Raw genomic sequence first — 12,286 nt, forward strand, 5'->3', positions numbered from 1 at the left:
ACTGTCTCTGTGGCCCAAAAAACTAACTGAACTACAACAATTTATAGTCACCCATCAAGTCTACATGAATCACATTACTCAACAAAATCAGACATTTGTAGGATAAACATCCCACATTCAGGACCAAACAGAACCTCTATCAAGGACATGTGTTTAGTGTTCTGTAACCTCAGATTGTATTTTATTGATCTGCAGTAATGATGGGATGTGGCAGCAGAGCCAGCTGTGAGCTTTTAATGAGGACAGCCATGACATGTCAGCACCACACTGCCATCACCGTCATCACTGCAATCATCAGCACTGCTGTTTGGCCATCGGTGCAGCACATTGAGTCACAGTGTGTCACGCAACCCAACGACAACTGGCCCTGGGTTAGGGGTCACACAGCGGCGGCAGGGGGTCTTCCATGACATGACAGGCTGACATAATGAGCCTTGATGAATAGGTGTTTCTTTCTAAACTATGCTTAAAACTGTATATAGACAGTATGTCCAAAAGTCCATAAGGAATAAGATTAGAAAGCTCTTTTTGTTTCAGACATCCTCCACCTGCATCACACTAGAATAGTACGTTCCATTTACCTCAGGACTGGGAATGACGTCACACCCAAGTTGAATGCGCTCCATTTATAAGTCAGATTTTTTATTGGGGGGGGGTTAGCTAGCTAGGTTAGCCATAGTTAGCAATACCGGTTAATAACAACGCATTACGCTGTTTTTGTGCATACAATCAGCACAGCAACATACAGCACAGATAAAAGTTGGACAGTGCTGTGTGTACAACTGATTTAGTGAGACCCAAATATGACAGAAGTGCTAATAACTGTATGTTACTACACTTTTTCACACTCACACTTATACATTCCTTTATTTGAATGAATGAATGTTTATTCGGTTACTGAACATAGAACATAATATGTACAGCAAATTCATTAGAAACAAGAGTGGTAACCCGAAAAGGTGTAGGCTGAAGCCATGGCTTATTACGCCTACCCTATTTTACAAAACAACATCTACCCATCAGAATTTAAACATAAACAATATACATGCGTAAACATGTGTATTCATACACACATACATGTATACATACTATATATATATATATATATATATATATATATATATATACACACTCATATACATACAGATATACATACATACTTACATACATACCTACAGACATATGCACTTAATCACAAACAATTATTCTTAGGCCACCATATATTTAACAAAAATTGATGTTTTAAACTGTTTTTTGAAATAATGAATGGAATTGCTCCTCTTAAGATCATCGGTGAGACCATTCCACAAATCATTTGTTTTTTAAACATATTCTCTCCTCTTAGGTTATATGTCTGTTCCCGTTTTTGAAACAAAGACAATATGTTTTCAGGCAAAATTTTCCTATAGACTTTGTACATAAAGACCGCAGTATTCAGACTGACCAGATCTGAAACTTTTATTGCTTTAAATTTGCAAAATATTGGGTTTGTCGGTTCATTATACAGTGAATGATTGGCTATCCTTATGGCTTTTTTTTGTAAAATAAAAATAGGTTTTATATTTGTGGTGTAGGCGTGCCCCCATATTTCAACACAATAAGAAAAGTACGGAACAATAAGAGAACAATACAGAATATACAGAGATGGCCTGTTCAAAAAACACTTGGTTTTATGTAATATAGCTATTGTTTTGGACATTTTTGATTGAACATGAGCAATGTGGGGTTTCCATGATAATTTGTGGTCTAATATTATTCCAAGAAATTTATTTTTTCATTCAACCTTTCTAGTTCCACCTCATCAATCTTTAAGCTCATGCTGGTTTTAATTTGGCGATTACTAAATATAATATATTTGGTTTTACTTAGATTAAAGGATAGTTTATTTTGATCAAACCATCGCTTTTCTGGATAGTTCTCTGGTCATATCAGCAAGTAATTGATAAAGATTTTCCCCAGATACATACAATGTTGTGTCGTCTGCAAATAAAACACATTTTAACAAATCGGATACCTTACATATATCGTTAATATATAAAATAAACAACTTTGGACCAATCAAAGACCCCTGGGGCACCCCACAAGTTACTTTACACATTTCTGAATGCTGATCTTTAAAATGTACACATTGGTATCTGTTATCAAGATAACTTTCTAACCATGAGTAAGCACGGCCTCTAAAGCCATACTGCTCTAATTTGTTCATTAACAACTTATGATCTATGGTATCGAAGGCTTTTTTTAAATCAACAAAAGCACCCAAAGTAAAATACTTTTTATCTAATGCAGACGCTATATAATCAACTAATTTAATAACTGCCACGGACGTCGATCGGCCGCTCCTAAATCCGTACTGATCGTCACTTAATATCTTGAATTTTTCTATGAAGCTATCAAGCCTCTTCAGAAAAAGTTTTTCCAGTATTTTAGAAAATTGGGATAATAATGAAATTGGTCTATAATTTGAATATAAATGATTATCACCAATCTTATAAATTGGAATGATTTTTGCAATTTTCATCTGATCTGGAAACACACCAGATTTAAAGGACAAATTAAAGATATAAATCAGGGGTTCTAGTATTGAGTAGATTATATTTTTAACTAATTTCATATCTATGTCACTCCAATCCGTTGACCTTTTATTTTTAAAGCCATTCACAATCTCCAGTATTTCGTTTTTGGTAATTACAGACACATATATAGAGGAAGGGTTCCTGCTGATATATTCACAACTCTTTATGTTGTTACTATTTAAATCAGTAATGCCTTTTGCCAAGTTGAAACCCACATTAACAAAATAATCATTGAATTCGGTTGCTATCTCCTTTGGATTTTTAATAAGGTCTTCATTGTCATTTATAAAATGACTTTGACACTCCCGTTTGTTATTTGTTTTTTTAATGATTTTGTTTAGCACTTTCCAGGTTCCTTGCATATTTTGCTTTTGTTGTTCTAGAAGGGTGTAAAAATATTGCTTTTTACTATTTCGGATAATGCAGACTCAATGGTTCTTTTTTAACAAATTTCGCATATAATGTATTCTTCTTTTGCATGCATGTTCAATGCCTTTGAACTACAGCTTTCACAACTGTTGATGCACAAAGCAGCCATGTTGGATTTTAAGCTCAGGGTACTGCTTCTGACTGTTTCCGACATTGACCTCGGAAAATCTGACTTCCAAGTACAAACGGACTATTACTCCAGGACTCTCTGAGTTACTCACTCTGCAGCAGGGAGGGGGGACAGCGGGGGGGAAGTCGAGCATGTGAAGACGACATGCGGGGTACATGCTCTGCAAACATGCCCAGTTCAATGGTAAATCCAACAGCCAGCGTGGAGTCTGTCTCTGCTGAGGTTCCAGCACACTAGTGCATGTAAATGAAGAGTAGAATCAACTCATGTGGCACTGTTCCCCGCCCCACACACCTCTCTCTTGCCGCTCAATGCAAACCAGGCTCACATCCTCCGCAGAGCGTAAGCGTCATGTATAGAAGGAAGCGCAGATATTTTTTTTATTTCGGCGCCCATTTTATCCAATCTGTCTGGCCACACTGGGCGCGTAGCGTCCGCGTTGGCCCGTGCGCTGCAGCGATAGTTTCAGCGTCTCCTCTATTTCTTGCGCGATATGGAAGGTATGTGTCAAGCCAGGCAGGTAATCGCATACAGGAAGACCACAGTGCAGCCGGATATTTTACCAAAATAATACTCACGGATTGGAAAACCGTTTTGAGTCACTCAATTTTAAGATCAGCACAAAAAAGGGGGGGATTTAAATGATCATTGAAAATGTAATAACAATAACTTTTAATAAGAATTACTTCTTTCACCAGTAAATGGCTGTTCAAAGACAAAAACAGAAGAGAAAAGGGTATTTAACAAAAATTGTGAACGCACCACAAGGTTTAACAGTTTTAATTAAATGGACTGTTTTTTATATAGCGCTTTTCTAGTCTTAACGACTACTCAAAGCACCTTTACATAGTACAGGAACCATTCACCATTCACACGCTGTGGCCGAGGCTGCCGTACAAGGTGCCACCTGCTCATCAGATACACACTACCACTACTGCACTACTGACCAGTGCTAGTTTTAGCTCATAATTAGGCAGACTGTTGTACGTCCCGCTGTTGGAATCCACAACACGGGGAAATACAGTAAAACTTTACAGTGTTTAGCAGTCAGCGTTTCCCCCGTGTTTAATCCAGCTACTGACATGCAGCGATGTTTCTGTTGCCTCTGACGTCTGTTTCGGAGCATCAGAGAGCAGCGCAGACTAGACAAATGAAGCTTGGTGAAGCATTGTCTTTATTTTCTGAGCCCACTAGATGGCGCTTTTTGTTAAACAAAGGGTCGAAAGCACACTGAGCTGCCATTTCTTGAGTTCCTTGAAAATGCTTCCCAAAGCTTAAAGTGATGGTTCGGAGTAATTTCACTCTAGGGTCCTTTGCACCATGACCTCGAGCCAAACACCCCCCCAGAAGCTTTTTTCACCTGGGTCTAACATTGGGAGGAGATACGTATGAGTACTAGCAGTCGCTGAATAGCTTAAGAGGCTAATGGATCGAGTGTCTTTAACATTACCCCACTAATTGCCCGAAATTATACCAAAGGTTCACTAGTATATATAGGTTATGCACTCATAAACGATGGATTGTAAAGTTTAGTCATTAACACAGAAGTTACGTAAATAAAACTTGCGCGCGTGGCTTCTGCTCTCTGCTGTTGTTGTTGCTGTGTAAGACGAGTGCTTAGGGACATTACAACAATACAAAAGAGATGCAACAAAAATATTTTTAATTTAACTTATTTTTTAAAGTAAGTGCTGTAGTATAACTAACAGGAGACAAGTAATAATTGAGGTAAGTTTGGAGACATTACCTTATTTAATCATTAAATTAATAAATATTTTTGTTGCATCTCTTCGTGTTGTAATTTGTAGATGTCCCTAAGCACCCTTACTGCGAGTAGACAGCAGCAGCAGCAACAGCAGAAGCCAGCAGGCAAGTGTTATTTACATAAACTTCTGGGTACTTACAAATTTTACAATCCATCGTTTTATGAGTGCATAACCTATTTGTACTACTGTAGACGTTTGGTATCATTTCGGGCATTATTAGTGGGGTAATGTTAAGAGACACTTCGATCCATTAGCCTCTGCGCTTGCTATTCAGCTGATAACGCTACGCTACGCTAACGCTCCCAATGTTCGACCCAGGTGAAAAAAGCTTCTGGGGGGGGGTTTGGCTCGAGATCATGGTGCAAAGGACCCTAGGGTGAAATTACTCCGAACCATCACTTTAATTTGGCCATCACTAGAGCAGATGTAACAGGTTGTATATAGGTTCTGTTACAGTTTTTTACGATCGCTATGACACTTTTTTCAATACTTTTAACAACTTTCCTAAACTCTTAACACAGTTAGCACATCTGTCTGTGTAGGTTATATAATTAAAACATTTCTTGTTGCTTTGACACAAAATGCATACAGTTAACACAAATTTAAAATGCTTGAACTTCTTTTACACACAAGCTCCACCAAAACCAAAACAATGGATCTTTACTGCCAAATTTACAAATGCTTTCACACTGTATGTCAGAACAGATAACAACATGTCCTAAACCTAACTTATAGGCTAAAGTCAAAGTGAACAGCTGATCATATTGTATATTGAAACACAAATATATCCCCTGCATTTTATACATGCATTTATTGAGAAACAGCTGATTGAAGTTATGCAAATAGATCAATAACAGCTGATTCCCTTCTAGGAAACACACCCAGGTGTTGAGGTTCTTTCAATCCCCCCAAAAAAAGAGGAACTATTTGAACAATATACTGTAGATGAACACAGAAAATAAGAAAAATGCCTTCACGAGGGAGAGGAAGAGGAGTACCAGGAAAATTCTGTCTCTGTCTCCTTTTTTTCATAAACCGTACATTCTGTAAAGCTACTCTGAGATGGGTCATTCATTTTTTGTATTGAATCTCTGCAGCAAAAGAAACAAATCGGTGGCTGGGTTGGATCAGTGGGTAGAGCAGGTGCACGTATACTTTCAAACAAATGTCCCCCTCACATTGTTTGGCAACAATTTTAAATACTTGGTTAAAGTAAAGCATTCTGGGAAATGGAGTCATGTTCCATCATGTTCCACAAAATTACATTTACAATAAATCAAACTTAACTATTTGTTCTGTGACTAGAGCTTTTAACATTCATTGCTGGAGGAAAACATTTCCTGTTAATGTAATCTGTACAAGTAGTTCAAACTAATATGGTTTATAGAATATGTAATGCAATCATAGCTGACATATATTGTAAAGCTTCATTGTTAAACACTTCACTTAAATTATGTATATGAATTTCTTTGAATTTTTATTGAATTGCAATTCTGCTTCCTTTAATTCAAATTCAAATAGTAATTCTAGATCCTGTTTTTGACATCAATTCAAATTCAAGAATTGAATTGGAATTTAGGAGACATTCTCAATTCAATTCTGAATTGTGCACAAGCCGGCTGTGTAGGACTGTTTATGTCTCTGTCTGACTTACTGTGTGTTGTGTAGGACTGTTTATGTCTCTGTCTGACTTACTGTGTGTTGTGTAGGACTGTTTATGTCTCTGTCTGACTTACTGTGTGTTGTGTAGGACTGTTTATGTCTCTGTCTGACTTACTGTGTGTTGTGTAGGACTGTTTATGTCTCTGTCCGCGATGTCGACATGCCTATCCTGATTCAGTCTGGTTTCCCCATTTGCAGATGCAGCTCCATATACACAACGTAGTGAGACTTTCACGTAGAGGACTGTCACATTGGTGCCGTGACTGTGCCATTGAGTGAGTGGACGTCTGCCTGCCATTCCTTTCTTGGTAATCCTGTTGTTGGTAGCAACGTTGCATTAGGGGTGAATAGGGTTGACTTTTCGACTGATTCCCCTGACATTACTGATATGCGTAACCCACATAGGCAACCAGTCACTAGTTCAACACCACACACTGACCATGTTACCCCTGACTTGTTAGATCAAGTAGGCTCTATTGCTCAAATGGTTGGAGAACAGATAGCCGACAGTATTATATCTCGTCTTAACCCACCTAGCCTGGGGTCAGACACACGCAGCAACCTGCATACTGGCAGTAACACTCTGAATCGACCCTCCAACACTGTGGATATATCCCAGGCTCATTTGGTCACACACAGAAACGTCAAAGAGGGGAAGGATCTGACTCAGTTGACATTGAAGAGTGGGAAGACCTGATGAGGGCCTTTGTTAAGAAGGGAAACATGAATACTGACGAACATGTTGAGGAGGTACTTGTTCACCTGTGGGGCAGAACAAAAGATGTAGTCAAATTTTGGATTAGGAACAGTGAGTCTGACATCCAAACCAGCCCCAATGCTGTTTACAGTCTGCTTCGTAAGCATTTCAGTTGCAGTCAGTACTCACCAGTTCCCCTCTCGGACTTTTACACTACTTTGCCTAATGAGAATGACGAGCCTTATGGTTGAGGCTAAACAAAGCAGCAGATGTAGCCTCTGAATGTCTGAGGGAGCAAGGCAAATCGTTTGACAACCCAGGAACAGAGATTGCCCACATGTTCATCCACCATTGTCCCAGTAAAGATTTGGCCCTGACCTTTCAATCTTAGCCCATTGACAAGTGGTTAGCCCATGAAGTGCAAGCTGTGTTAAATGCCCATAAATCAGAGTCCAGCTGCAAACCTGCTGGCTGGACATGTTGTGGTAGGACTGATGCGGCCAATGTTTGCAAAGTTGATGTTAATGCAGCTTCTGTCGCTTGCCATGACTCTGGATCACAGTTGTGTGGATCTACAGACCAGGCCAATCTAGAGAGAGTAATCAACATGCTGGAGAAAGTTTTGATGCGCAATTCATGCGTATGACGCATGATGTAACTCAGGTCGACACAATGCCAGACTCCCCAGAATTGATGGAGCTCACTCTGCCCTAGTCCACTGCCATGAGCATCGCCTGTGTTTTCAGTGCCAGTCAACCCGACCATTCCCGACGCAACTGTCCTGTGCCACGGGCTACTTTACCTCCATCTAATCAGGGAAACTAACGGATCTGTGCGAGGGGGAGGGCAGTGCAGATCTAATTTCCCATTTGTGATACTGAGGATTATGAGTCTGTATATGAGGTACATAAAAGTATTGCCCTGTTATAGACTGTTATTTTTCAATGCTTACAGCATGTTTGACACACTGAGCTGCTCTCTCCTCTCCCTTTCTATTACTGTTTCTATTACTGTTACTATTACTATTTGTGTGCAGCCCATCCCAGAAATGCTTGTTACTAATCCTAGCTTCTGGGGAGTTTACTCCCCGGAGTCCTTATGCTTTTTTCCCCCAGCGTATTTCCTTGGAGAACGTTGGCACCAAGATCCTGGTTGCAGCTGTCGCCGTGGTCCTGCTGCACTCCCTGCTGAGCTCAGCGATGCCCTGCAATGTCATGCTGCGTCCTGCTGAGCCCTGCAGTTTCCCGCTACATCCAGTCACTGTTCCATTATTAATGTGACTACTATCGCCACTGTTCATCACACCCCCAACCGGCTCGTCAGACACCGCCTGCCAAGAGCCTGGGTCTGTCCGAGGTTTCTTCCCAAGAGGGAGTTTTTCCTCGCCACTGTCGCACTGCTTGCTCTTGAGGGAATTACTGGAATTGTTGGAATTGTTGGGGCTTTGTAAATTATAGAGTGTGGTCTAGACCTACTCTATCTGTAAAGTGTCTCGAGATAACTTATGTTATGATTTGATACTATAAATAAAATTGAATTGAATTGAATTGAATGTCCCCATGACTGACAGTCTGTTCTATACCCCTGTGTCTGTCAAAAATGGCCCAACGCTTAAAGCACTGATTGACAGCGGCTCTATGGCATGCACCATAAGCGAAGCCGCTGAAGCTAACCTGCTGAAAGCCAATCCTAACTTGATAAAGACTTCAGCAGATAATGTTGTCGTTGTCAGAGGTCACAGAGGGATATAGGATGTCACAGTCTCTGTTTATGGATGTAAAATGATGATCCCTGTTTTGGGTGTGCCAAGCCAGACAGAAGAACTGATTATTGGCAGCAATGTCATCAAATTGCTGTTGGCCTTACTGAGGACCACCGGAGCTACTGGAAGTTGATGACCATGCCAAGTGGAGATGCGATGGATGAATCCTTTCAGTTTTTGTCGTTGCTCTCTAATACAGAAAGATGGAAAGGTGATATTGTGCCAGACAAAGTGGGTACAGCCAAACTTACAAGTGTAACATTGCAGCCACAGAGTGAATATCTAGTTTGGGGTAAACTCCCTAGCAAGGCCATGGTGTCTGTGGGTAGTACTGCAGTCATAGAGCCCACTCAGTGTAACTCCATGCCTAAACAGATCTTGGTCGGCCGAGTCATCACACCACTATTTGGTGATGGCTTAGTTCCAGTTAAACTAGTTAAACCCCACTGATCGCCCTGTGACACTGAGAAGGAATGCAAAAATTGCGGATATATCCCTGTGCATTGCAGTAGAGGATTTCCCAGAGGTTGAAAGTGTCCAGTGTAACGTCCAGTCAGGTGCTCAGTCCTGTCACATCCCCGAGCAACCTCTAAAGTCAGAAGAGGAGTTGACCAACATTCTGAGGGACTTGGGATTGAACAATTTAGACCTAAGTGCATGTGAAGTGTCTCTTGAGTGGAAGAACAGACTCCTCAACATCATAACAGCACATGAGTCTATATTCTTGAGGAACAAGATGAATTTTGGTCTGGCAAAAGATTTTGTTCACAGGATCCGTCTGGTTGATGACAAGCTGTTTCGTCTACCTTATCGCAGGATACCACCAAGTCACTATGAGAAGCTGCAGACAGCCCTGAATGACATGAAGGAGAGTGGCATAATAAGAAAGTCTAACAGTGAATATGCATCACCTTTATTACTTTAGTACTGGCGACCCCAGGATCTGTAATGATTTCAGATGGCTCAACGCCAGGACAGTAAAGGATGCTCATCCTCTCCCACACCAGTCAGACGCACTTGCTGCTTTAGGTGGAAATGCTTTCTTCTCCACTATGGACCTGACATCCGGCTTTTACAATGTGCCACTACATGAGGAAGACAAAAGGTATACAGAATTCTCATCACCTTTCGGACTCCACGAATACAATCGCATGCCCCAAGGCCTCACAAACAGTCCCACTACATTTATGCGGATGATGATGTCGATTTTCGGTGACAAGAACTTTACCAGTTTGTTGTGTTATCTTGACGATCTTTTGGTCTTTGCTCCAACAGAGCAGCTTGCACTTGACCGGCTGGAGATGGTGTTTTCCAGGGTGAAGAATCACAATTTGAAGCTCTCACCAAAGAAATGTAATTTTCTGAGAAGGTCTGTGAAATTTCTGGGCCACATCATATGTGAAGATGGAGTTTGCACTGACCCTGAGAAAGTGCAGGCCATTACTGATGTGCAGGTGTCTGATTTAATGGACTCCGATGGCGTCACTCCTTGTCCTAAGAAAATCTGGTCATTTTTGGGTATGGTCTTGTATTATCAACATTTTATTGAGAGCTGTTCAGCCAAGGCGAAGCCCTTCTTCAAGCTCATCTCCCAGCCAGACACGCAGTGCTTCAAAAAGAGAGGGAGACAGCCTAAAAAGAAAGTTGTAAATGTTGAACTCACACAATCAGACTGGACTGAGGAATGCAAATGTACATTTGAGACCTTAAAGCATGACTTGTTTCATATTGGCTGTGGATGCGTATTTTGATGGGTTGGGAGCAGTACTCTCACAGATCCCCAGAGGCAGTGACATGGCGAGGCCAGTGGCTTTTGCGAGCAAGACGCTTTCACGTTCTCAGATGAACTACCCCGCGCACAGGCTCGAGTTTTTAGCCTTAAAATGGGCAGTATGTGACAAATACCATTACTGGTTGAAAGGTCGTCATTTTACAGCTTTTAAACCAAGACTCGATGCATGTGAACAGCGTTGGGTAGTGAAGCTGGCATCCTATAGTTTCGATCTGATGTATGTGCCAGGAGCTAAAAACATAGTGGCAGATGTACTCAGCAGAGAGCCTTTTGTCCAGTTCAGTGTCAGTTATCGCCTTGTGACAACAAGTGAATGATCCATCCATTAACTGAATGGTGTGATGGATGAAACAGTTCAAGATGCTTTCAGATATACAAACAACTGTCAACTTGTGAGCATAAATGTTGACCCAAGCTCTGATCTCTCCCACCCATCTTCCCAGGGCAAGTTAACCTCTCAGGAAATCTCTGCCCTCTTAGATGCACACTGCTCTGGTGGGACAAGCCGAGTAATGGGGATGGGAGTCGTGCCTCATCTGGAGAAAGGATTGTGCCACTGCTCTGCCTAAAAGCACCCATCTGACTATGCAGGAGCAGGACAGCACCGTGAGTAAGGTGGTTTACTATGTCCAGAGACACAACAGACCTGACAAATGTGAGCATACAAAGGAGCCTCGTAGTGTAATCAAGCTGCTCAAGCACTGGAACAAACTCACACTGCGAGATGGAATGCTATTTAAAGTGAAAAGAGATCACAATATGAACAAGCTCTACCAGTTCATTGTACCAGATTGTCTGAAACAACAAGTGCTTCATGGCGTACACAATGCCGCAGGTCACCAAGGATGCTCATGTACACTCTCATTGGCCAGACACAGGTTTTTTGGACAGGCATGGCACATGATATTGTGCACTATGTCAGAAACTGCCAGCGTTGCGTTGTTGGTAAGACGCCGGAGCCTCTTGTTCGTGCTCCTCTGGAGAACATTCACACAACAGAGCCCATGGAATTGATTTGCATTGATTTCTGGACAGCAGAGCAGGGAGAACACAAGTCTGTTGATGTTCTCGTAGCGATGGATCATTTCACCAAGATGGCCTTTGCTTTTCCTTGTAAGAAACAGTCAGCAAAAGAAGTGGCTCACCGCTTATGGAATGATATTTTCTACATATACGGCTTTCCAAAGCATGTTCATTCTGACCAGGTGGCTATAAAAAATAGGAGTCAATTGCTTACAAAGTGTTGTCAGTAAGATCAGCAATCAATGTCTACCACGTAAAGGACACAGTCACCGGTAAGAAAAACAGTTCACCGGAACCTACTCCTTCCTGTCAGTTTCCTGTTGAGGGATGATGATGTTGACCTGTCTGATTCCCTGTCAGTTGGTGCTGGAAGTGATCATGGTGATGCTCTGCCTCATGACCTACTTGACAGTGATGAAAAAACATTGCAGTGGATTTTGCAATCTGGA

The 12,286-nt window shown here is 41.3% G+C and overlaps 1 protein-coding gene across 3 annotated transcripts in view; it reads right to left on the reverse strand.

Annotated features, from left to right (window-relative positions):
- The window catches only part of LOC120575651 (CXADR-like membrane protein), a 139,420-nt gene that overhangs the window by 66,150 nt on the left and 60,984 nt on the right, over positions 1 to 12,286 (reverse strand). The window contains exon 1 of one of the 3 annotated variants that reach the window (XM_039826479.1): positions 3,227 to 3,637. The exons of the other annotated variants lie outside the window; for them this stretch is intronic. Coding sequence (XP_039682413.1) covers positions 3,227 to 3,305 — 79 coding nt within the window. The 5' untranslated portion in view covers positions 3,306 to 3,637. Of the gene's footprint in view, positions 1 to 3,226; positions 3,638 to 12,286 lie in introns of those variants that run through there. 3 annotated transcript variants of the gene reach the window in all.

Source organism: Perca fluviatilis, chromosome 16, assembly GCF_010015445.1.
Source record: "Perca fluviatilis chromosome 16, GENO_Pfluv_1.0, whole genome shotgun sequence".
In the NCBI taxonomy this organism is placed as follows: Eukaryota; Metazoa; Chordata; class Actinopteri; order Perciformes; family Percidae; genus Perca; species Perca fluviatilis.